Source organism: Canis lupus, chromosome 26 (genome assembly GCF_048164855.1).
Source record: "Canis lupus baileyi chromosome 26, mCanLup2.hap1, whole genome shotgun sequence".
NCBI classification, from domain to species: Eukaryota; Metazoa; Chordata; class Mammalia; order Carnivora; family Canidae; genus Canis; species Canis lupus.
Genome location: NC_132863.1, coordinates 29,419,928 through 29,443,374, shown reverse-complemented (window position 1 = coordinate 29,443,374; position 23,447 = coordinate 29,419,928). Strand labels below are relative to the sequence as shown.

The 23,447-nt window shown below is 43.4% G+C and overlaps 1 protein-coding gene across 4 annotated transcripts in view; it reads right to left on the bottom strand.

Moving 5' to 3' along the window:
• The window catches only part of DHX35 (DEAH-box helicase 35), a 65,857-nt gene that overhangs the window by 10,814 nt on the left and 31,596 nt on the right, over positions 1 to 23,447 (bottom strand). For 3 of the 4 annotated variants that reach the window (XR_012018582.1, XM_072801018.1, XM_072801017.1), the window contains exons 9-18: positions 21,617 to 21,729; positions 20,588 to 20,684; positions 19,556 to 19,714; positions 17,679 to 17,889; positions 13,384 to 13,508; positions 10,593 to 10,647; positions 7,284 to 7,379; positions 5,520 to 5,614; positions 3,290 to 3,367; positions 1,791 to 1,920 (exon numbers count right to left, since the gene is read on the bottom strand). Coding sequence is in view for 3 of the 4 variants with exons in the window: in XM_072801018.1 (XP_072657119.1) it covers positions 1,791 to 1,920; positions 3,290 to 3,367; positions 5,520 to 5,614; positions 7,284 to 7,379; positions 10,593 to 10,647; positions 13,384 to 13,508; positions 17,679 to 17,889; positions 19,556 to 19,714; positions 20,588 to 20,684; positions 21,617 to 21,729 (1,159 nt within the window). In the remaining variant the exon portion in view is untranslated. The remainder of the gene's footprint in view (positions 1 to 1,790; positions 1,921 to 3,289; positions 3,368 to 5,519; positions 5,615 to 7,283; positions 7,380 to 10,592; positions 10,648 to 13,383; positions 13,509 to 17,678; positions 17,890 to 19,555; positions 19,715 to 20,587; positions 20,685 to 21,616; positions 21,730 to 23,447) is intronic. The other variant, XM_072801019.1, reaches the window with a different exon arrangement.

Below are 23,447 nucleotides of genomic sequence, written 5' to 3'. Positions count from 1 at the left end.
AACTGCTACCTGATAGAAACTCCTATATAGAACATACATTCTTATCAGGGAGACACTGCTTCCAAGGGATGAAAATTGGCTCTTGGGGGCAAGGAAGAGGGGAATCTTAGAAACTGCAATGGTATGGCCTACCAAGGCTCACCCCTACCTTATGAAATCTTATTTCCTTTCATGTTTAATTTCTCTCCTTAGGAAGAACTTAAATTTAATGTCACTTTTCTCCTGAGCGAGAGGTTGATAATGAAAAACAGGTTAAGAAACACAGATGTAGAAGTAAGGCTGCCATCTGTCTGTTAGGCGACAAGCACTAGATCAGCTTCTCCCTAGTCAGCTGACTTTGGAAGCTTCTCGCTTCTATCAATGACACCAACTTTACCCACTCTGGTTTCAATTCTCCCCTCTCCAGTGAGCTTCTTCATTCATTAATATTGTGAGCATCTAATATGTCCCTCACCCCACGCACCTGTCTCCACAGACCCCTGCCCTGTACTCCTTAGTGTAACCAGGCTGCTGGACTGGACCGCATCTCAAGGCCTGCTATGTGGCCTCCCAGGCCCAACCCCACTAGGTTCCCACCTCCCTGCATTCCTACTACATCTGCCACCTCTGTCTACCTCACGTATGGAAGGGTCTACTCCTCTAACTTGGAAGAGAACCGATGACCTCACACTGTAACACTCTATCTACATGAATCCCTCCCTTCACTGTCCTCAGAATCAGAACCATGTCTTCACCATTTTGTAATCGCTTGCCCTTAGGACAGAGACAAAAATAAGGGTGAAATGGCAGGAATGAAACTGCCTGAGTTCAAGTTCTGATTCCACTACACACGCACTATGTGACCTTTAGCAAGTTCTTCTTTGCCTCTTCACCCATTGATCTCATCTATAAACTGGATACAAGTGGCACATATCACTGGATTAGGGTGAGCATTAAATGAACTCACACATGGAAACACTGGCACACTTGCAGGCCTACTTTAGGTGTTAATGGGGTGCTAGCAAGTACTCAGGGCATAGAGGGTGGCAGGGCACCTGGCACGCAGCAGGCACTCACTGGGCAATGGCTGAGTGAAATGAGCAGATGGGTCACCTCCTCAAAAGCACAGGCTATGAGCCACACAGAACTGGCTCAGCTGAATCAGCTGTGTTGTCCTCAACTCCACTGAATTTCTCCCTAAGATTTTACAACTTATCTGTAAAATGAGGACAGTATCACCCTACATCTCACAGAGTGGGCAATTAAGTGAGGGAATATTTGTAGAAACCCTGCCATGATGTCCTCAATTAATGGTGGCAATAGTCACTGCCAGAAGCCAGAGACCCTGTCTTATACAGCACTCCTGTCTTACCCCAGGGACTGTTGAGGCTTAACACACAGACTTGATTAGTAATGTCTGCATTTGAAAATAAAACACACTTTATATGGAATAGCCATAAATACTGTCCTTTTACAAAAGTAATATGTCTTGCAAAGTCTACATGGGGAAATTAGCTATGTAACATGCAATAATGTAAATGTTAATAATCCTGATGTCTTGTCAGGGCTTGTAAATTTCTTTTTTTTTTTTTTTTTACTAAGAACAGCCCTCAGAAATAAAAATGGACCTCCATGGAAAACACATGCTACTTTTACATGCTCAGCTTTTCACCAGCATGGGCAATTCTGTGTGAGCCCGGCGTAGGTACAGAGCACACTGTGTGGACTCACACAGCCCTGCACGGACCGTTGAGGAATGCAAGTGAACAGCACAGGATGCAGCATCACCAGGTGTGGTGGTTTGCTCTTACCTTCACTTGATTTCTTGGGCACTTGGAATTTGACAAGAAGCTTCTTCAACTGCTCTCGCACTGTTGCAGCTCTGATGAGACCCTTGTAATTCAGGAAATGTTCTTGACACCATTGGGAGTTTTTATTGTGCTGCAGGGCAACCGAGACAGAGGGGGAGTGAGAAAAATGCAGACAAGTTTTCAACCGTGGCTACACTACCAGGCAGTTTCCTCTTTCTCCCCTTTGGTTACTCAGTGGGGAAGATCTTCCCATCTTAACAAGCCCCTTCCTGCCCCATCTCCCTAGACAGATGCTGACCCTCATGCATACCATACCATCTGCTCTTCCATCTCACTCCCTGCGCCAAAAGGCAAAGGAGAACATACTGACAAGCAGAGTTGTTTTCAATCTGAAATACCCAACCGACTGGCAAGTCATCAATAAGAACCACTTCCCTGTGGGTCTTGGTAAATTAACTTTGTAAATCAACTTTCTTTGAGTTCACCATTCTGTGAGACTACAGGTGAGCAAGACACTTGCCAATTTAGAAATAATTCACAAATTATTATTATTTAATCCCCAAAGTATGATTTGTCTATCAACAGTGCTTAATTTTATCCTACATTCTTAAGTGGATCATTATGTCTTAAATTACTGCTGTGGGGATGTACCTCTGAAATTCTAAGCCAGACAGGAAGGCATTTTAAATAAGAAAATGTAATTCACAGAAGATTCTCCAAGAAGGCAACTATCCACTAACACGGTGTAAACATGTATCTGCCTTCCAGCAGCAGAGCAAGCTTCAGATTAAAGATAGAATGCTGCACTTACGCAAATGAATTTTAACTGCTGTAACTCATAATCCATGTTCTCAGTAAGAGATGAGGTTTTACTGAAAACTGTTCAATAACTGAATAAACTCCCTTAGATCTCTGGTGAAACAAAAATTTAGTATTTCTCCTCTTCTAAGAGAGTATTTAAGGGAACGAATACAAGATACTGAAATCTGAAATATCTAATTTCCCCCTCTCACCCTTTCTGCTATATAAGAGGTTTCTTATGGTTTTTATCATTTTTAAAGCTCTCTGAAATTTTCAGCAATTTTTAGTGAGAATTTTAAGCCGTATCATTTGCTTAGTTTTACAAAATGTTAAGAATATAAAAAAAATCAACACTGCATTTAGCTAAATACGGGTAGGGCATGTGAGCAGATGCAGGTCCTCACTGCACACCCCTCTCACAGCCAGGTCCCTGGCCAAGCCGTCAGCACATTGCCAGCAGGCCAAGTCTCCAGGTAGGGGACAGTCAGGAGTAACTCCTGTGTCCTTCCAGGCAAAATCATACCACAGACTCAGGCAGCCCCTCCACCCCCCACCCCAACCCCAGTGGGTCAGAAGTACTGGCAATAATCTAATGGGAAACTACAGAGGTCTCTCAGCCATTCCTTTATAAACTGAATTTCTGGAATCCTCACACCTCGAGTGACTGAATGGGCCTTTCGAGGGCTAACTGTGCTTACTTTGATAAATGCTTCATACACATTGAGCATAGTGAGATGATCACCCTCCTCCACAGCAAATTTGCGGTGTACTCGAATCTGGAAAGAATAAAACAACATTTATTCTCACAGCCGACTCCTGTGAGCCTCTGGTACAGGGAGGTAACATTACACGGAATGGCTTGTGGCTTGCAGAGTCACAGACACCTGCTCTGTACCAGTTCCAGCTCCACCATTTCCTAAAAACCTCAGATTGGTAATGTACCCTTTCTCAGCCTCAACTTCCTTATCTATAAAATCAGGATATTAAACCTATCAAGACTGCTGCAGGATTAAGATGATTCACTGTAATACCAGCCAGAGATACAAGAAAATGTTAGTGTCCTTGGGTCTTCCCTCCTCTATCCTCTATCCAGTCAATACCATCTCTCTCAGAAGAACTACCCCCCAACCCACCCCACCAGCCCCAGCTCCCAGGAGAACGTAAGGTTCCGAGAGGGCAGGGGGCCAGCTATCTGGCACATGGTAGACACTGTAGTCGGAAGCTACCACCAGCCGCACAATCCTCTCAGATCTTGTCCCTCCATTTTCCCTTCTGTATGATCCTGGGCAATACCACCCTGTTCCAGTGAGGTGTTTGTTTGTTTGTTTGTTTTAAGTTTTTATTTACTCATGAGAGACAGAGTGAGAGGCAGAGACACAGGCAGAGGGAGAAGCAGTCTCCATGCTGGGAGCCTGACGTGGGACTTGATCCCAGGTCTCCAGGATCACGCCCTGGGCCGAAGGCAGGTGCTAAACCGCTGAGCCACGGGGCTGGGCTGCCCGCTGTAGTGAGTTTGAGGAACAGCACACATGATAAGCACAGAAGCACACAAATATACTTAGTATCTCTAGAATTTTCTCCTTGTATCAAATACCACATAATTAACCAGCCTACCTACCCACCTTCCTGCCTTCCATTCATTTCTTCGTTAACAGGTGTCTCCTGTGCATTAGAGGCCAGGCGCTATTCTAAGCATTTGGGATGTAACAGTGAATAAACAGTGGTGGAGGCAAAAACCAAACAAACAAGCCACATATATGGTACAGCAGGTAGCAGAAGTGCTAGAGGAAAGCAAAGCAGGGGAGAGGCTGGACCGTGGAGGGGACATGCTGCAGTTCCAGGCAGTGGGTGGGACTTCAGGTTCCTCATATTGAAAATGAGTCGGCCTGTGCTAAGGGAGGACCATCAGAAGGACTAATAGAGAAGCAAATGCAGAGCACCTGAGTGGCTCAGTGGTTGAGCATCTGCCTTTGGCTCAAGCTGTGATCCCGGGATTCTGGGATCAAGTCTCACATCGGGCTCCCCACAGGGAGTCTGTTTCTCCCTCTGCCTATGTCTCTGCCATTCTCTGTATGTCTCTCATGAATAAATAAAATTTTTAAAAAAACAACCACCAAAAAACAGTGGAAAAAATGGACAAACTCACCAGGGACAGAAGCAGGAAGATATAATCTATCAAGTTATGACTCTGAGGGCAGAGGACAACTACCCCTAAGAAAGTCTCTCCCCCAACCACACATCCCAGCTCAGCTCCTACATGTGCAAGGCTGCCACTCTCTACTCTTCCTGTGACAACCAGCCCTGACCTCACACTTGCCTGCCTCTGTCAGCACACCTTGCATCCAGGGTGTGTTTCATAGCCTGATTTCTCCACACACCCCTCCCATACTCTCACCCCCGCCCCACCCCCTGCAATCACGCCATCAGTGGTCTCTGGTGCCAGGGCCTCAGGTGGCCATCTCTTAGCTTGGAGTACCCCTCTACCACCACCACCACCAAAATTAACCTGCTGTGCCCAGGCAAGACTCCTTATGCCATGAGGGTGCCACCCAGGTCTCTTCCCAGAGGCACCTAAAGGCCTGTTTCCCTTATGAGGAAGTGAAGAGGGCATGGTTAAGACTGGGGGCTCTGGACTGTGCAACGCAATTGCCCCAAGGCTGGGCCATCACAAATGAGTTACCTAACATTTCTGTGCCTTCATCTCTAAAAATGATGAGAATAGTTTTTACCTCCCAAGTTTATGGTGAAGACACAAGGGAACACGAGGCACATAAAACGTCTGGCAGAGTGTCCAGAACATGACAAACACGCAGAATGCAAGTGGATTCCATTCGCACAGCCCTGTCATTGGTGGTTCCCAGACAGTTTCAATAAGGAGAGCCCACAGTGAAAGAGACTGGTATGAACAGCTTGGGGGAAAAGACCTACCGCCTGAGACTTCTGATTTCCGGGGACCACAAAGATATTCTGGATTTGCATCATGGCTGCAATGCTTAGAATTTCCTGAGAACAGCCAAAATTTCCTATAAAACAAAGAGCATGTCTGATTTCAAACATGTATTGTCAACGAGGAGTGAAAGACATTTTGTTATTTTCCTTACACCATACTACAAACGAAGGTCATGTATTTATACACAGTTTGACTGTTCGAGTTCATCATATATGAACACTTTACCCTGCTGTAATGTCCATATGTGGCCCAGATGAACAGAGGCCCAGGAGGACTCTGAGAAAGGAGATGCTATTGCACTCAGCAGTTGGGACATCGAGGACTCTCGCTGTGTACCACAGTGGGGGGTTGTGTCCCTTCTGCAGTCTCTCTCCTCTTGGACCCCTCTCTGGGGTGGCCTCCCTCTCAGCAGGGCTCACCTGACCTAGCAAGTCCAAGACACACCCGACCAGAGAAGCACTCTGCAGACAGTGGCTGCTCATACCTGGCACAAGGGCTGCAGTCATGGGCGCTTCAGGGCACTGGACAGTGAGCAAACTGCACTGCCCATCCTCCTTCCCATAGTTTCCTGCCTCCTGGCTGATATGCTCCCCCAGCCCCAAAGTTAAGAGTCCTGTTTCTCAATGTAAGCCTAAGGTCGTCTGGGTGTTTAAAGCTGACTCTTATATACTTAGTCTGAAGTACAGCTCTGTAAACTGCTAATGAATATAAAAGCCGAAAACAAGAAAAAAATTCTCATTTCCTTTCCTGGTAGGAGTGGTGGGGGGCCGGGGGGACACATAAACTATACTCTATGATTCTGACTCAACCTCTAGCTCGTAAACTTTTACCCCTTACTCATCTCCTCACAAACATCTGAAGGTGTCAGGGAAGGTGGGACTCCTGGGTGCTGGTGGCTGGAATACAAAGCACTGTGGCCTCTGTGGAAAACAGAATGAGGAGTCCTCAAAAAATTAAACGCAGAATTATTTGATGATCCAGCAAAGAAGCGAAAGCCGGTACTCCAACAAATGCTTGTATGCCAATGCTCACAGCAACCTTATTCACAATACTTGGCAGGTGGAAGCAACGCCAAGTGTCCATCAGCAGATGAGCAGTACGTACACACAGCAAAATACTATTCAGCCTTTAAAAAGGGCATTCTGACATATGCTACAACATGAATGAACCTCAGAAGACAGTATGTCAAGTGAAATCAATCTGTCACAAAAGAACAAATATTGTAAGATTCTGCTAAAGGGAGGTTCCCAGAATCATCAAATTCATGGGGACAGAGTAAGAGGATGGCTGCAGGGCTTGGAGGTAAGAGGGAATGGGGAGTTGGTGTTTAATGGGGACAGAGTTTCAGTTTGAAAAGATGAAAAGTTCTGGAAATGGATTGTGATAAGGCCTGAACGACAATGTGAGTGTACTTAATGCCGCAGAACTGTACAGTTGAAAATGGTAAAATGGTACATTTCATGTATTTTTTACCATAATTAAAAAAATAAAAAATAAAAAAACTTCCCAGTTTCAAAAAAACAAAACAAAACAAATCAGGCATCAGTTCTAGTTCCCCAGGAAACAAACAAAAAGTGTTTAATGGTGACTGACACAGAATCTCCAGTTAACAACATGCCCCAAATCAGACAGCATTAGCTCCTTCACTGCTCAGAATATATCGTGCCCCCTTCCCTAGGGCACACAAAATTCAAGAAGTAATCCTCTGACAGAATCTACGAGAACTGTTGGTCTCCACATACCTGATTCGAGCAGCATTTTTGCAAACATGGGATTCAAAGGAAACTCCGCAACTCTCATGCCAAGTGGTTCAGTTAAGCGACAGTCTTTGTCTAGACCTGCCGTAGGAACAACAAAAATCAGAAGGCGTGAACTAAGGTGTTGGAAGATAGACAGTTATCAGGAGGATAAACGATGATGTACGTTAGAAAAGTTGTCCAAAAAGATGAATCATGCTACCAAACTCAATCTTACATCAGAATGCTATTAAATTAAAAGAAGAAAAGACCGCCTCTGAGCTTCTGAATACCCAATTTTGAAAAACTGATACTTCCAATAGCTTCTATTTAAGAACTTCATTCCAAGGAAATGGCCCTGCAACCTCCTCTCACTCCCCATTCCTCTCACCCAGCCCAGACACTGCTCCGTCCAAGCACAGATGTTCCAGAATGGTATCCCATAACCTCTGATCCTCTCACACTATGAGAGCAATTACAAGGCCAGGGACTGGGAATCTAAATGTTTGCCCAGATCTCTCTTGGATGCCAACACCAGAACCATTCATCCAACTGCCTCCTGGGCAGTTTACTGAACAGGGCAGATTCCAATTCCCCACATCTCTCCTTGCCTCTTCACCACTAACCAATATCCAGGTATGGGATTCCCAAGATGCTGACTACTACTTTATTGCCATTCAGACTATTCCCAAGGTATGCCATTAAAAAACATGCTGCAGAGCTCAGAGTAAGACAGGAAAGGTAATTTCTCTTCTGTTCCCATATAATCATCTCTTGAAAGGTGATAATTCAGCTTGTAACTATAAATTAAGTCAGGTGCCTTAATTCCTCTGCCTTTTCCAGCTTACTTAGGGCAGTGAAGAATTAGAAAATATTTTAACTTTCATTCTGTTGGATTAGAGGCAAATCAATCCAAATGAAAAACTTCTGGGCAGCCCCGGTAGCTTAGCGGTTTAGCACCGCCTTCAGCGTGGGGCCAGATCCTGGAGACCAGGGATCCAGTCCCACGTCAGGCTCCCTGCATGGAGCCTGCTTCTCCCTCTCCTGTGTCTCTGTCTCTCTCCCTGCCTCTCTCTGTCTCAAGAATAAATAAATAAAATCTTTAAAAAAAAAAAAAGAAAAGAAAAGAAAAACTTCTAGGTAGTCAATGTTCTCCCCTACTCATTACAGACTATTCCATGACACTTTCCTTTCAGGGTCCTACTACATGCTTAAGAACAGGGACAGGAACCTATTCTGGCACACATGCACTCCGGGCTGACTTGACACAGACTCACCTAAAGGCCTTTTAATCACTGATGATCCTACATCAGTAATTGGCTATTCTTTTGCAGGGAAGTATCACAAATGTAATGAATGAAAATGGACCCCATACAAAAATTTTTTAATTTTTTTAAATTTATTTATGATAGCCACACAGAGAGAGAGAGAGAGAGAGAGAGAGAGAGAGGCAGAGACACAGGCAGAGGGAGAAGCAGGCTCCCTGCACCGGGAGCCCGATGTGGGACTCGATCCCGGGTCTCCAGGATTGCGCCCTGGGCCAAAGGCAGGCGCCAAGCCGCTGCGCCACCCAGGGATCCCCATACAAAAAAATTTACTCAAAAATGGATCACGGACTTACTAAATATAAGGACTGAAACTATAAAAACTTTTCAAAGAAAACCTAAGAGAGATCTCCATAGAGAGGTTGGGCAATGGTTTCTTAGACAAGACACCAAAAGCACAAGCAACAGAATACATATACTGAACTATGTGAAAACTTAAAACTTTTGTACTACAAACAATTATCATCAAGAAAGGTGAAAAGCCAACCCACAGAATGGAAGAAGTATTCACAAATCACAGATCTGAAAAGAAACTTACACCCAGAACACATAAAGAACTCTTCCAACTCAGTAATAAAAAAAGACAGTACCCCCAAGTAAAAATGAGCAAAGGATTTGAACAGACATTTCTCCAAAGAAGATTTATGAGTGGCCAATACACATGAAAAAGTGTTTAACATTACTAGTCATTAGAGAAATGCAAATCAAATCCATGAGATACCACTTCATTTCCTCTAGGATGCCTATTAACGCAGAAGACAGATAACAACTTGCTATCATCTGAAGCAAGGGGAACCCTCATACACTGCTGGTAGGAATGTCCACCAAGAATTAGCACGTAAATGTTTACAGCAGCTTTATTTAGCCAAAAAGGGTAAACAACCCCAATGTCCATCAATTGCTCAATGGATAAGGATAATACGTGGCATATCTCATCCAAGCAATGCTTTATTAGTCAGCAATAAAAAGGTATGAGTATCAACACACTCTATAACACGGATGACTCTTGAAAACATCGTGCTGAATGAAAGAAGCCAATTGCAAAAGACCACAGATTATATGATCCTGTTTATGTGAAATGTCCGAAACAGGCAAGTCTACAAAGAAAGAGATTAGGTCAGTAGTTGCCTGGGGTTGGGAAGAGGGGAAAGGGAGTGGGGAGTGAGCACCCATGGGTACAGGATTTTTTTTCTTAGGTGATAAAACGGTTTTAAACATTCTAAACTTGGGGTGATGGTGGCACAACCCTGTGAATACATTAAAAACCACTGAACTATACGCTTTAAATGGGTAAACTATATGGTATGTGAATTATGCCTCAACAAAAAAGTTAAAAACAAAACAATCTCAAAGGACAAAACCTCTATCAAAACCTACCACCAAACCAGACATTCTGTTCACTTGGGGCAACATCTGCAGCAAAGATAGGTACTTCCTAAACAGATGAATTCAGACTATAGTTCTCTCTTTCTTAAAGTAAAAACTACATTTTTAAACAAGAGACTACAGGTTCCTTTATAGCTTGGTGTTTCCTTGCCCCAAAGAATTCCATAGGCTGGTCATTGACCCAATTCTTCACAGGGAATTCCAGGAATGGAATGAGGGGGGGAAACAGGGAGAAAACACTGAGCCAGAAATTTCGGGATGGGGTGGAGGGACTGAGAAAAAGGCCTAGAGAAGTAACATCTGACGTACTCTTAGGGAATCTTCTAGATATCTTTCAGGAGTGTGGCTCCAGTGATGGTTATTAATAGCTCCTGATGTCCCAACATGCTTTATGAATTCACTGTCATAACTGGACTTCATGTACTATTAATCTAATTATGGTCCCATCTCTTTATTTTGATAAAGCTTCAGAGTTGTTAAGAGCATCATACATATGCAGAGAACCAGTCCCATCTCTGAAGATACTAAGAGCCCTAACGTGAATACAATCTAACCAATACCATCTAATAATAAGTAGATCAGAGAACACGTAAGACAGGCATACCTCCCAGAGCATAGAGTAACTCCAACGCTTGAACCATCGACTGGGCCGGAGGGGGCTGTAAAAACATAAAAATCCTCCTAATTTCCTCAGATAACAGACATAAAATGTGACTATTCTTGCCCAAATCCACTCTCCCCTCTTATGTGCCCCATAGCTCCCAGACTCCATGCTTGTACTCACATTGGTGCCCCAAATGCCCTTCCTCTCCTTCTCAGTATCCGTAGTACTACTTGGTCTTCAATCACAGCTTGATTTAAACACTGCCCCTTGGAGCCCTCCCTCATGCTCCCCTCCACCAGAAATGATGGGTCCCTTCTTTGAACAACCTCCCTGTTTTCCTACACTCTCATCAGACACTTCTGATTTTTTCCTTCACAGTCTCAATCTTCCATTGCAGCAACCCTGGTGGGTAATTCTGTACCTCTCAGACCCCAGTGCCAGGCCTTGCCCATAGAGGGCAAATGACATACACAGGATCCGAATTTCTGAAAATAGAGAACACTAGGCAATCTGAAGTTAAGCAAAGCTGCTATTGTGACCTTCAGTCTGATTCTCTGGATCTAAATCACATTCCCAGTATTTTCACCCAAACACACAGTATTTCTCTCTGGCCTCATCTGATTTGGGACCATATGCAAACATTATGTATGAACATAGTTGGAAGGACTGTATATGTCTACTTCAGTTTGTTTTTTTCGTATGGTTTTCTGTTTTCACTGTTTTGTTTAATTTTGTTTTGTTTAACCAGAGAAACTTTACAGTGACTACTTGGGATAGCTGCATAATATTCCAATAAGGTCATAATCCATAAAATGCACAACTGTCTTCCTCCTGGGTAACTGAGTTGTTTTCTGTTCTTTGCTACTATAACTAACACTGCTAAATAAACAAAATTATATGTGCCCTGTGATTTCAACTATAAAAAGATAAAAATAAAAATACCACAGTTTTGGGAGAAAATAACCAGAAGGGAATATATGAAAATGAATTTGTATGTATTTTCCTCATACTTCAGTTGTCCAAAAGTTTATGATTTCATTATTCCATTTCAAAATTTAATATACAATGATACTATAAACATGATCATACATGTAAGTTTTCTTCTTCTTTTAAATTATTTTTTCAGGAGAAATTTCCCTGAGAAGAAATATCAGGCATTTCTACAGTTCATAAAATAATGTCAGAAAGCCCTCCAGGACTGAAGTGGAGTATGAAACTGCTTTCCCAAACTGTCGGCTTTGGACTTTCTCATTTTACTGCCTGTTTGATCACTTAACTAATGTGAAGTGGTACCTAACACCTATTTCAATCTGTACTTACTTCTCTTCTAGAGAAGCCACATTCCAATGTCTCTTTTGTGCTGCTTCCTTTCCTTTAGCTCTTTTTTCAGTGGATATTTGATTTATTCCAAATGATGCTTGAAAAGCTCTGCAGTTCTCAAGATGCTGATATGTCATTTTTGCCATTACATGTTTTCTTGCATCTTAGATGGGAGGATTTTCTTAAAGCTTTTAATTTGCATATATTACTTATCTTCTCTGTAATTTCTTGCATACACCAATAATCAAAGAGGGTATTTTTTTCCATACTTATGATAAACACACAGTTGTTTTCTTTGGGAGAGAGACTGATATTTTCTATTCCTTCATTCACCTAGTTCATCATGACATATATAATATTAGGGACTTTACTATCTGAGCATCCAGGCTTGTCATACCACATAACAATGCAGTTGGGACAGAACAAGAGTTAACCTTCAAATCATAAAAATTCAAGAAGAAAATATGACTGAATGTTTACTAACTGACCAAGATGCAGGAAAGTGCTTTATAAGGACAGAAATAATAAGAAATCACAAACAGAAAGATTTTACTGTGGAAATATTTACAATGTCTGCACATTTAAAAAAACAAATTTTAAAAAACCAGTAAAATACAAACAACTAGAAAAACCAGTTGCAAGAAATACTATAGACAAAGGTTAATGTCTTTAATAATTAAAGGGCTCTTAAAAATCACAATAAACACTAATTCTAACAGATAAAGGGCTTAACAACTCAGAAGAAATATAAAGTGGACAATAAATGGAGTTTTTTAAAAGTCTTTGGAGAAATCAAACAATAAGGGACAGATATTTTTCCCTTCCTGCCTTTCTCCCTCCTGACATCAATCAAATTAGCAAAACTCTAAAAGAAAATAACATGGCATGACACACGCACAGTGAGACAGGCAGCACGCACTGCTGGAGCTTACACTGGTAAAGCAATTTGGCCACACATCAAGGATGTACAAAATGACTATAGCTCTTTGACCTTATAACTCCACTCCCGGAAACCTGCCCCCAGGAAATGAGCAGAAAGGAGATCAGCCACGAGGACATCCCCCACAGCTCTACCAAAGCCCTCCTGGCTCCCCTACCTGTGATATTCCCTCAGGTAGGCACCTATGCACACTTGCTGTCCTGGATCCCCCCACCCTCCTGACCTGGTGAAATCCTACCTGGATTTCAAGTCTCACTTTGCACAAGACTGACTGAGCTGGAGGCCCCTCCTCTGTCTCTCAGAGCACTGGGCCCATGCACAGCAATTACCCACTTACTTGTCACCCCCCAGCAGATAAGAACAGGAATTGTGTCTCCCCTGTCGGGCTCTACTCCCCCATACCCTGCACAGGGCCTGGTGCTGAGTGGGTACATGACACACGAACTAAGGGGGGTGGAGAGGGGGACGATGTGCTTCATCTAACGTCCTGACATTTGCCCACGGGCATTCCAGACAGAAGGTAGGACTTACCGACATGAAGTGGAACCTGAGGACATTGTCGATCCCTAGTGCTTTCAGCTGTAGGATGACAGGTGCCAAATTGCTACGCTGCATCTCAGGGACAGTGCATTGAGGCAGCTTGTCAAAGGCTTCCTCTGAGGATAAGAAATCAGAACTGTTTGGGGTCAAATGCCACAATCAAACACAATCATTATGCCCAACGGACAGTTTTCCTTCTCTAATGAGAGGCTCTAAGACTCTAAAATCAGATGCATATGACATCACAACACAAAGTTGTTTCATATTTAGAAAAGACCATTCTATTTAAAAAGTATCTTAGCAGTTTATATCTTTATAAATAATGTATCTTTATAAAAATCTGTTCTCTTACTTTAGAATGCTTTTTTAACACGCTTTTTGTCAGCAAAACATGAAATCAAAGAAAGAAGTATGTGTTGGACCACTACTGGCACCTAGGCACCACTACCCCTGCCTGGGGTTGCACTAAGTCTAGAAGGCAAGAACCGCACATACAAATAAAGAACAATCTCAAAGTAAATCACCAAAATGGTAACCAGAACATAACAAATGACCAAATCGTACAAAGAGCAAAAATTGTCCAAATCTAACTTTTAAAACCAACGAGCCAGGCATGCATCATACTCAGAATCTGATAATGTCCCAAGCAGATCAATGAATGCTTGCATGCCCCATCAGGAATAAAAGATGACTTCCAATAGGAAAAAGCACACAAGATACAGAGGTGCCAAGATGGGAGGGGCAGGAATGGGGGAAGAGAGGAAGAAACTTTGGGAGGCCTTTTCATAAAAGCCTGGCAAACAGGGCAGGGGGAGGAGGGAAAGAAGGGATTAAATCACTTTTGTACATAACCAGAAAGCTTACGGATTATATAGAAGATGCTCCGCCCACAAAAATCCCTCTCACATCAGTCAACATTTTAAATGTGCTCACCCACCTTAGCACTAGAATGGACCAACCCCATGTAGATCATAAGGCTTTAGTTAACTAGAGAAAGAAAACAACAAGTATCAAGAAGAAACAGCACTATCACTGAAGATTTTTTCAAAAAGGTTATGAGTGAACAGACAACCAGTGTTCCGTGGACAGACTGGTACAAATGGCCAAAGGCACAGGTCTAACTGGGAGGTGCTGAAGAACAGGCAACAGCAGAAAGTTCCACATGGGATACTCCCTTTGAATTTTAAGAGCATTTTGGGGAAGGCATTTTGGTAGGATAACCACATTTTCCAAGCATACTTCTGACAGAGGGAGAAGCAAAGTTCTCAGTAACGAGGACAAACCTGCTGAGAAGCCACTCACATAAGGCCAGTGCTGCCCACGAGTTCATGACATTCCATTAGACTCTACTGAGGACCCAAGTGTGTCACGCCCTGGGTCAGGAGCTGCAGGTGCAGCTTCCAGAAGCTTCAGTGATATGAAAGGGCCTAGGACCAAGACCAGAAACAGTAACCTCCAAGGCGGAGACCCAGTGAAGGGAATGGAGGCTCAGGGAAGCAGGAAGCATAGTCACTGCAAAAAGCATTTGAGGTTGCTTCATGAGGGAACTACCATTTGAGAGAAGGATGTGAAGGATAAGGGGGATCTGCTGGGCAGAGGGAACAGCCCAAGGAAGGTATCAAAGATACGAGATGCAGATGTAGGAAAACAGAAAGTATGTTCAGGAAGAGCAGAGTGCAGCTGGGATGCAGTGTAGGGCAGCTGTGTGGACAGTGGGAGAACATGAGCTAGGAAAAGTCCTGGAGGGTTCTGGGAAAGTTAAGGGACTAAGCAGACAGCACTCTGCTCAGAGTTACACTCTGAAAGCTCATGGAAGCCAGTCAACCAAGAAAGCCTAGAGGCTGGAGGACAGTGCGCCCCATTACTGGGGGTGAACCCTACCCAACCCCACTCCACCAAAACTGCTCCTGCGACAGAGCCAGTAACTTTTCAACCAAATCTACCTACCTGTCTTTAGGCTGCATTCTGTACTTTATTTCTTTGGTGCATAAGATAATGCTGGTCATTTCCTCTTTAAAAATCGCCTAAGTTCTTCAAAAAGAATCCAACATAGAATTACTGTATGACTCCACAATTCCACTCCCAGGTATATGCCCAAAAGAATTAAAAACAGGTACTCAAAACACACATTTTCATAGTAGCAACTATCCACAAAAGGCAAAAGGTAGAAGTAATCAGCCAATAAATAAAAAAATTTGTGGCTTATCCATCCATAGAATCCTAGTCAACCATAAAAAAGAATGAAGTACTGGGGCACTCAGGTTGGCTCAGTCAGTTGAGTGGCCAATTCTTGATTTTGGCTCAGGACATGGCTCATGTCCAGAGATCCAGTCCCATGTTGGGCTCTGCACTAGGTGTGGAGCCTGCTTGAGATTCTCTCTCTCCCTCTGCCCCTACCCTCCCTTTCTCTCATTAAAAAAAAAAAAAAAAGAATGAAGTACTAACACAACAGAGACAAACCTGGAAAACATTTAGCATTCATTATGCTAAATAAAAGAAGCCAGACACAAAAGGTCACATAGTGTATGATCCCATTTATATGAAATATCCCAAACAGATAAATCCATGGAGACAGAATAGACTGGTGGTTGCTGGGAGGCAGGGAGAACTGCGGAGAAACTGCTTCAATGGGCACGGAGTGAGGGAAATATTCTGAAACTAGACAGAGGCAGTGATACATGTTGTGAATGTAATTAAATCCCACTGAATGGTTTGATTTAAAATGGTTCATTTTAGGGGTGCCTGAGTGGCTCATTTGGTTAAGCATCTGCCTTCGGCTCAGGTCATGATACTGGGGACCTGGGATCAAGCCCCATGTTGGGCTCCCTGCTCAGCGGAGAGTCTGCTGCTCCCTACGCCCCTCCCCCTGCTTGTGCTGGCTCTCTCTTGCTCATGACCTTTCTCTCTCTCAAATAAATAAATACAATCTTTATAAATAAATAAAAGTTAATTTTATGTTATATGAATTCCACCTCAAAACATCTGTTTTCTCTTCCCCAAATTTCTGGATGCCTTTTAACCTTGGTTCTCTCTTTCCTCTCCCATCATTCCTCCTTAGCACCTTCAGTAAGATGCTCAGGCCTCAGGCTCCAACTCCCCCGCCTCCCATGGACATCCTTACCCACCCACTTCCTCCCTACCAAGTACCTGTACATTCCATTCCCTTTGCTTGGTGCTATCCCTTCCCCCAGATAACCACTGGGTGGGCAATAAGATCAAGCACAAATACTCAAGTGTGAAGCCCTCCCCGGTGGCGTAACTCCCTGCCCTCTGCTTTCAAGGCTCATTCCGGAATGGGAATCCTCTCATGCTATACCATGCCGATCTGTTTGCGGGGTTGCCTCCACTACCTGGCTCTCCACCATGTGCCCACAGATTACGTCTCACCTAGCCCAAGATCTCCAAACCCCGGCACAAAGGCTGGTTTACAGCAGTGTTCTGTAAACATTCGCTACAAGAAAGAACAGAGTCAAGGACTGAACAAGGTGATGGTTATCAGAAGGAAAAAAGAGACAAATAACAAAACCCTAGGATCTGGGAAGTGAGTGCAGATGGATGCTGGACAGAGCAAGAGGATTAAAAATGATGTGAAAATTAAGTCTGGACAAGTGAGGAGAAATCTCAGTGCCATTACCCACAAAGAGAAAGAGAAAGTAGCTCTGGACATATCACTGTCAAAGGCAAGGCTGCCTTAAAGCTAGAGAGAAAGTTTCTGAAGGGCTGGGATGGTCTTTATCATAACTTTATCTTGCTCTTTTAAAGCCTAACATGGCGCCTGGCAGAGAGCAGGAGCTGAACAACTATCTGCTTTCTATCAGTGGTCTCAGGAGAGAACCCGCCATTTTCGCTCTGCAAAGATGCTCTGAACCAGAGGCAAGATGGAACCCACTGTGAGACCCAACAGGAGTCAGGATTTCTTGTTCTTCCCAAAATAAGAAAGCACCATGTTAAGCTGAGGGAAAGGAAAGACAGGACCTGAGACACGTGGCCCAGGCTACAGGGTCACAGGGCTATAGATCTACACTGGGCAGGTCTACACCTAGACATCAAGTTGGAATGGGAATGGCAGTAACGGGACTCGTGGGCCAGCCTTGGCCAATGAGAGCAGCAGCAGAGAACTGCTTCGTTTAGACTGAAGAAAGTAGCAGGGGCAAAGGACAGAGGGCCTCGTGAGGGGGTCTGGATTTTATGTGCAGTTCTGCCCATGAGGGGAACCATCCTGATGCTCTCCAGGGCTCAGGCTAACCATGAGAAAGTCAACAGCCCTGAAGGAGCGCCACACTAACCTGTATAAAGGCGGTAACATTTTCCTGAGCGGCTGCGGCCAGCACGCCCCGCGCGCTGGTTGGCTGACGCCTGGGACACTGGGGCCACCACCAAGCACTCAATGGTTGTCCTGGGATTATAGGCACGGAGCTTCACAAAGCCACAGTCGATCACATACACAATCCCGCTGATTGTAATGGAGGTTTCGGCCACATTGGTGGCCACTATCACCTAAGTCCCCACAGCAAGAAAAGTAAAAAGAGAAGATGTTTGGTTCTTTTCGCTTTTAAAAAACTACTCAAAATCCTCAAAGATCTATTAAAGATATTTCCAACAATGTAGAATCTATAAGAGGCAGCTGAATATGCTGGGAAAAAACAGGAGTTTTAGGGCCAGGGGGTCCCGGGTTTGAATTCTCCCTAAGGTGTAAGGTGGTCCATAAGGACTTTGGACAAATTATTTAAATTCCTGCAGTCTCACATCTACATGTATATCTACAGCCTTCCTGGGCGGGGGGGGGGGGGGCATCAAACGTGAAATACAAGTACAGCCTGGTGCTTGGTCCATAATAAATGCTCAGCAAATGTTTGTTTTTGCCTTCTGTACAACTAAAGGAAATCATCACCTTGAACATCTTTATTCATTCACTCACTCACACCTCAACTATTTCCTGAGGGTCTGTACTCTGCAGGCACCGTTCAAGGTGCTGGGGATGTATGATGAGCAAGAAACACAAGGCCCCTGTTCCCCCAGAGTCTGTGAGTATAGATAGCATTTAGAACTTTTTAAAAAAGATTTTATTTATTTATTTATTCATGAGAGACACACAGAGAGAGGCAGAGGCAGAAGCAGGCTCCTCCCAGGGAGCTCGATGTGGGACTTGAGCCTGTACCCCAGGATCATGCCCTGAGCCACAGGCAGATGCTCAACCACTGAGCCACCCAGGCGTCCGCATTTAGAACTTATTAAAGGCACTTTTACATCTGGCATTTTATAAAAATCTTCCGACCATTTTCATATAGTAGACATTTAAGAATTTATACTAGAAAACCACTGGTCAAAAGTTCTTATTTATGTTTCACCGTTGAAAAAAATGGGGCTTGAAGTTAAGTCACTCATCCAGACACAGAGTAACCCAGGCACAGAATCCGGGCTTCCTGAACGGTTGGCCACAGTTCACGTTTGACTGGGCAGATGAGGTACTGAATCTCAATGGCATGAGGCTGAGCACCTTCTTCTAAGTAGTCCAAATTGAGAATGGGATCCTCAGACCACCCCTCCCCCTACTTACTCTCTGCCACCTGCTGATAAACAGCTACAATAAGCTGGTTTGGGGCCAGTTCTGTGCCTTCCTCATCTAATGGGAAGGAAAGCCAAGTAAGGCCCAGGGGATGATAACCAGGATACAGACTGGCTGCCTGCTGGCTCCTTCCAACAAGTGCTTCTCATCATACCCTTCCCCAACCCAATTTCAAGGCTAAATATTTTTCAGCCACACCTTGAATTAATTGATGTAAATTTGGCTCTATAGGTTAACCGGTACCATTTGTAGTAACTTCTCTATTGTTCCGGACTGATCACAATTCACCTAGATGGTCATTTAAGCCAAGCCAGTATTATGCCATGGGGAAATACTGAGCAGACAGTAAAGAGGCAAAGAGAAATCACTTGCTGTAATAACTACTTCTGTGAGGCAGGTTTAGAAATCTCTGCAATATACTATTTATTGTGTGCTTTTAGATTTATTGCGCAGAAGCATTGACCTAAAGGTCTTAAAGAAACCTTATTTAGAAAGTTTCACTTCAATTAAAAAAAAAAAAATCCTCCTAGTGCATAGGGAAGGGGCCCCAGCATGACAGCTGGCAGCAAACAGCCCTGGTCACTGGGCTAGTCTCACCTTTCTGACACTGCGGGACACCCTTTCAAACACTTTCATTTGCTCAAAGGAAGGCAGTCCTGCGTACATGGGGAGAACTCGGAGGTGTCTCTTCATCCCAGTTCGACCTAGCGCCCGAGCCTGCTCGATCAGCATAGACACAACAGTTTCCACCTCTTCCTAAAAACATTGAACCAGGGACAAAAAAACCCGAGATCAATCTGAAGCATGTCATTTTATCAGACTTGAAAGAAAATGAAAGCTGGGATAAGAATTTTAATTGCGATCAGATTCACGATTTCCAGTGTAATCACACTCTGCTCTGGGGTGGTTTTTAATCAAATGCTACTGAACAGTGGTGCCTATGGGGTGAAAATTTCCAAGTGTCAGATTCATTACTAAAATCTATACTAACTGCGGTGAACAGAAGAGCTCCCAATAAACAAAACCAAGGACTATTTTACTCAGCTTTCATGTACTGTGGCAAACAAAGCATATCATACATATAGACAAGCTGTGACATATAAAATCGCTATAAGCTTTCCCCAGAAAAGATTACTCTACCGTGGAAAGTGTTGATGGTGGAAAAGATTATGACTGGAGGGTGGTTCTGAACAGCACTCTGACCGTAAGTGAGCACTCTGGTTTGTTCAGTTGTCTTTCCAGAGATGTGCCCACTTACCACCTCCAGGATGAGCAGCATCACTGGGAAAGAGGCTTGCAGGAGTAACACACATGCACAAAATGTACCTAACGCAACACTTCATCGTGGTAAACACAACAGCCCATTGACTGCATCGTTTACTTTGGAATCAACTAATGAATCTAAAGTATATCGAATCCTCTGCAGACAGAACAGGTGGGAACTAATGATTCCCTGACAAGCTAGTCAGTAGATGAATGACATCAATCCAAACAATTTTCTACGCAATTAAGTAATCACAAAATACAATAAAACATGAAATGAATGGCCAAGTAAAGTAATAGGCCTTTGTTAAATTTTGGTGCTGCCTTAACGTGTCTGTTCATCAGAGAAAATTCCAGTGGAATTACCTGGCCAGTCAGAAATGCTAGGATGTCTCCATCTCCCTCTGTCTGGTGAATTTTCATCACAGTTTCTACAGTTGATTTGATATAATCTGGAACAGGACTGAAAAGATGTATGAGATACATTCATCACTAGAACATACTCATTAATTATAAATTACACTAACAATCTGGCAGCAAAGCCTCATGAAAGTTAGTCTGGGCCTGCCTGGCATGTAAACAGTACATGAATAAATAAACATTCATTTCCTTTTTTCTTTTTTTTTAAAGGCAGTATTCAAAAGTAATCCATAATTACATGTATACCGCGAAAAGTGCTTTATTTGCAAAGAAATTAAAAACCCATGCAAATAAAAGTGCTATCTTTAGCAAGCAAAGAGGCCTGGTCAATGAAAGTTGGGGGCTGTGGTCCCAGTGCTCAATCTCATACTCTTTCCACTTTCCCTCCTAATCACTGGCAGCATGTCTGAGTAGAGTGTTCAGAGCTAATGGATATGATATCAAGTGAGAAACTCAGAAGTTAGACCCATAACGCTCTGGATTTATCAACCACTGTACCAGGCTTCTGGTCTTTGTCTGTCTGGTGACTAGGTATAGGAATTAGGATGGTCCCTTCCTATCTAAGGGGGTTCCTCCCAACCATGTCAACCAGGCCCCCTTGCTAATGTAGAGCACTAAGAACCAAATGATTCAAATCATCACTGTTGCCCTCATAGACAGGTAGCCTTGTAAACCTCAGTTCTGAAGATTATCAAGCCTCCTCCCTATAATCCTGTTACCACTTTGCTCTTTCGAACTGAGCTACTGGCCACAGACTTAGAAATTGGCACTTCGGTGTCAAGAGTTTCAAAACGCATTCAGCGTGATATTGAGCAGGATTCCAGAACATCCTCTCAGACAGGAGACACAAAACATGCTCCTCTCAGCAGCCCGGCATATTGCCCTTGAGGCTACGAGTAGATACAGTGGCTTCACATTCCATAGCTCAGGCCCCGTTTGCTAATCATCATCGTTAAAAATAAAGTATCATCAAACCTTTGTAGATAAAAGATATCCACTGGAAATGTTCGCCCTTCTACTGTAAGGATCACACATGTATCCCTTGTTGGGTCACTGGTTTCATTCTGATTAAAGAAATCCCGGAATTTCTATTTAAAAAAAAAAAAAAAAAAAGGACACTTCATTTCTCTCAAAAAAAATGATTTGTTGTTACATAAAGAAAGAAAATAATATAAAACTGACAGAGCAGGGGTTGGGTAGTAGAGATTGGATATAACACAGACTATCGGTTACAAAATAACTACCAAAAATCCTATTTTTATTATTGCAATTTTGAGGAATCACATTTCGACAGACTCTTTACTGAACTTTGATAAAAAATAATAAAGGTTAGATTTCAAAACTCTGTTACTCACCAATACATCTGGGTCCACCTATAACTATGGCATTACTTATTTTTATCCCCTGTATTTTATTTAACAAAAAATTGGGTCCAAAGGTGTGATTCAAATTAAATACAGTTTAAATCAGGTTGATGTATAGCTCTAATCTGAAAAGCACATATCTGATTATCAATTTACAAAGAATTTATATTCTTTGTAAATTTATCAATTTACAAAGAAACTTTATATTTCTACAAACACTAGCTATGATCCTAGTGTTACAGTTACAGATATATATTTATTATAACCTTCCCAAATTTTAGGCAGGAACAGTTTTGGCAAGGACAGTGTCTTCTCTATCTTTCCATGCCCTAGGGGAGTTAGCACAACACTTTTAGGGGGGAAGTCATCCATTACACACTTCTCCAGCACTCCCACAGTACACTGTGAAGAGAGGTAGCTCCTGGCAGCTCCTCCAACAGAGGTGGCTACATCTTCTCCCATGGCACTTGACTACCAGACTGGCAGTTTATAAGTAGGCCTGGCACAAGAGCTCTGGCCAAAAATGGGCCAGGAAGATACCACTGATGATCCCTTCTCATGAAATCTGACCTGAGATACACAGAGAAGCTGGCAGTGAGTGCCTGAGGGGGAGCTGCTGTGTCAGTGGCAGAGGGACATGGAAATCCTGTTGGGTCAAGTATGTCATCCGATTCCCACCCAATGATATTCCAGTCTGATCCCTGAACCCTGGCTGGGCATTACTTTTCATTATCCTAGGAGGTCTGGCTAGGAGAACACAAGTCCTGACTCCTTTATTCCTCATGTATCTTTACTGACCATGCTGGTGCCTGCCCTGGACACTGGAAGCCAGGGTACACTGAGGACTGCTTCGCATACAGAGCAATGGATATGGAGGAGCCCTTCTACAAGAGTTGATTGGATTGAACTACAGAATAGTGGGATGCTATAGGATGCTATACGCTGACCTCAAAGTTGTATCTGAGAAGAGTAAGCACAGACATAAAAGTGCTCCATGCCAACACAAGAACCATGCTGTGCTATGAAGAACTCCATGGCACTACTCTTCGCTTCCCTTTTGGATCAAGTGACTTCAGCCCTCCTGTGCCCTATGATGTGATACACAAACAAGTGAGAAAAGACTGCTCCTCTACACCCCAAAAGAGTGAATAATCCAGGGGGGATGGGCATATGAGGAACCAATCAAAATACAAACCAAGGCAGAATGACTACATGACCAGAAAAACCTGTAAGTTATTCAGAATGAAGGTCAACGCTAAGCAGCTTCATGGAGGAAGCAGTACCCCCTGGCAAAGCCTGGAGGGATGAGGAGGACTATACTGGCTACGAAGAAGAGACAACCCTTCTATGGCTGACAGCAGAATGCAGACTAAGATATAAAGGGCTCACCAACAAAGGAAAGAGCCCAAGGTCCAGGGCAGGCCAGCCCCACTCTGAGTTGT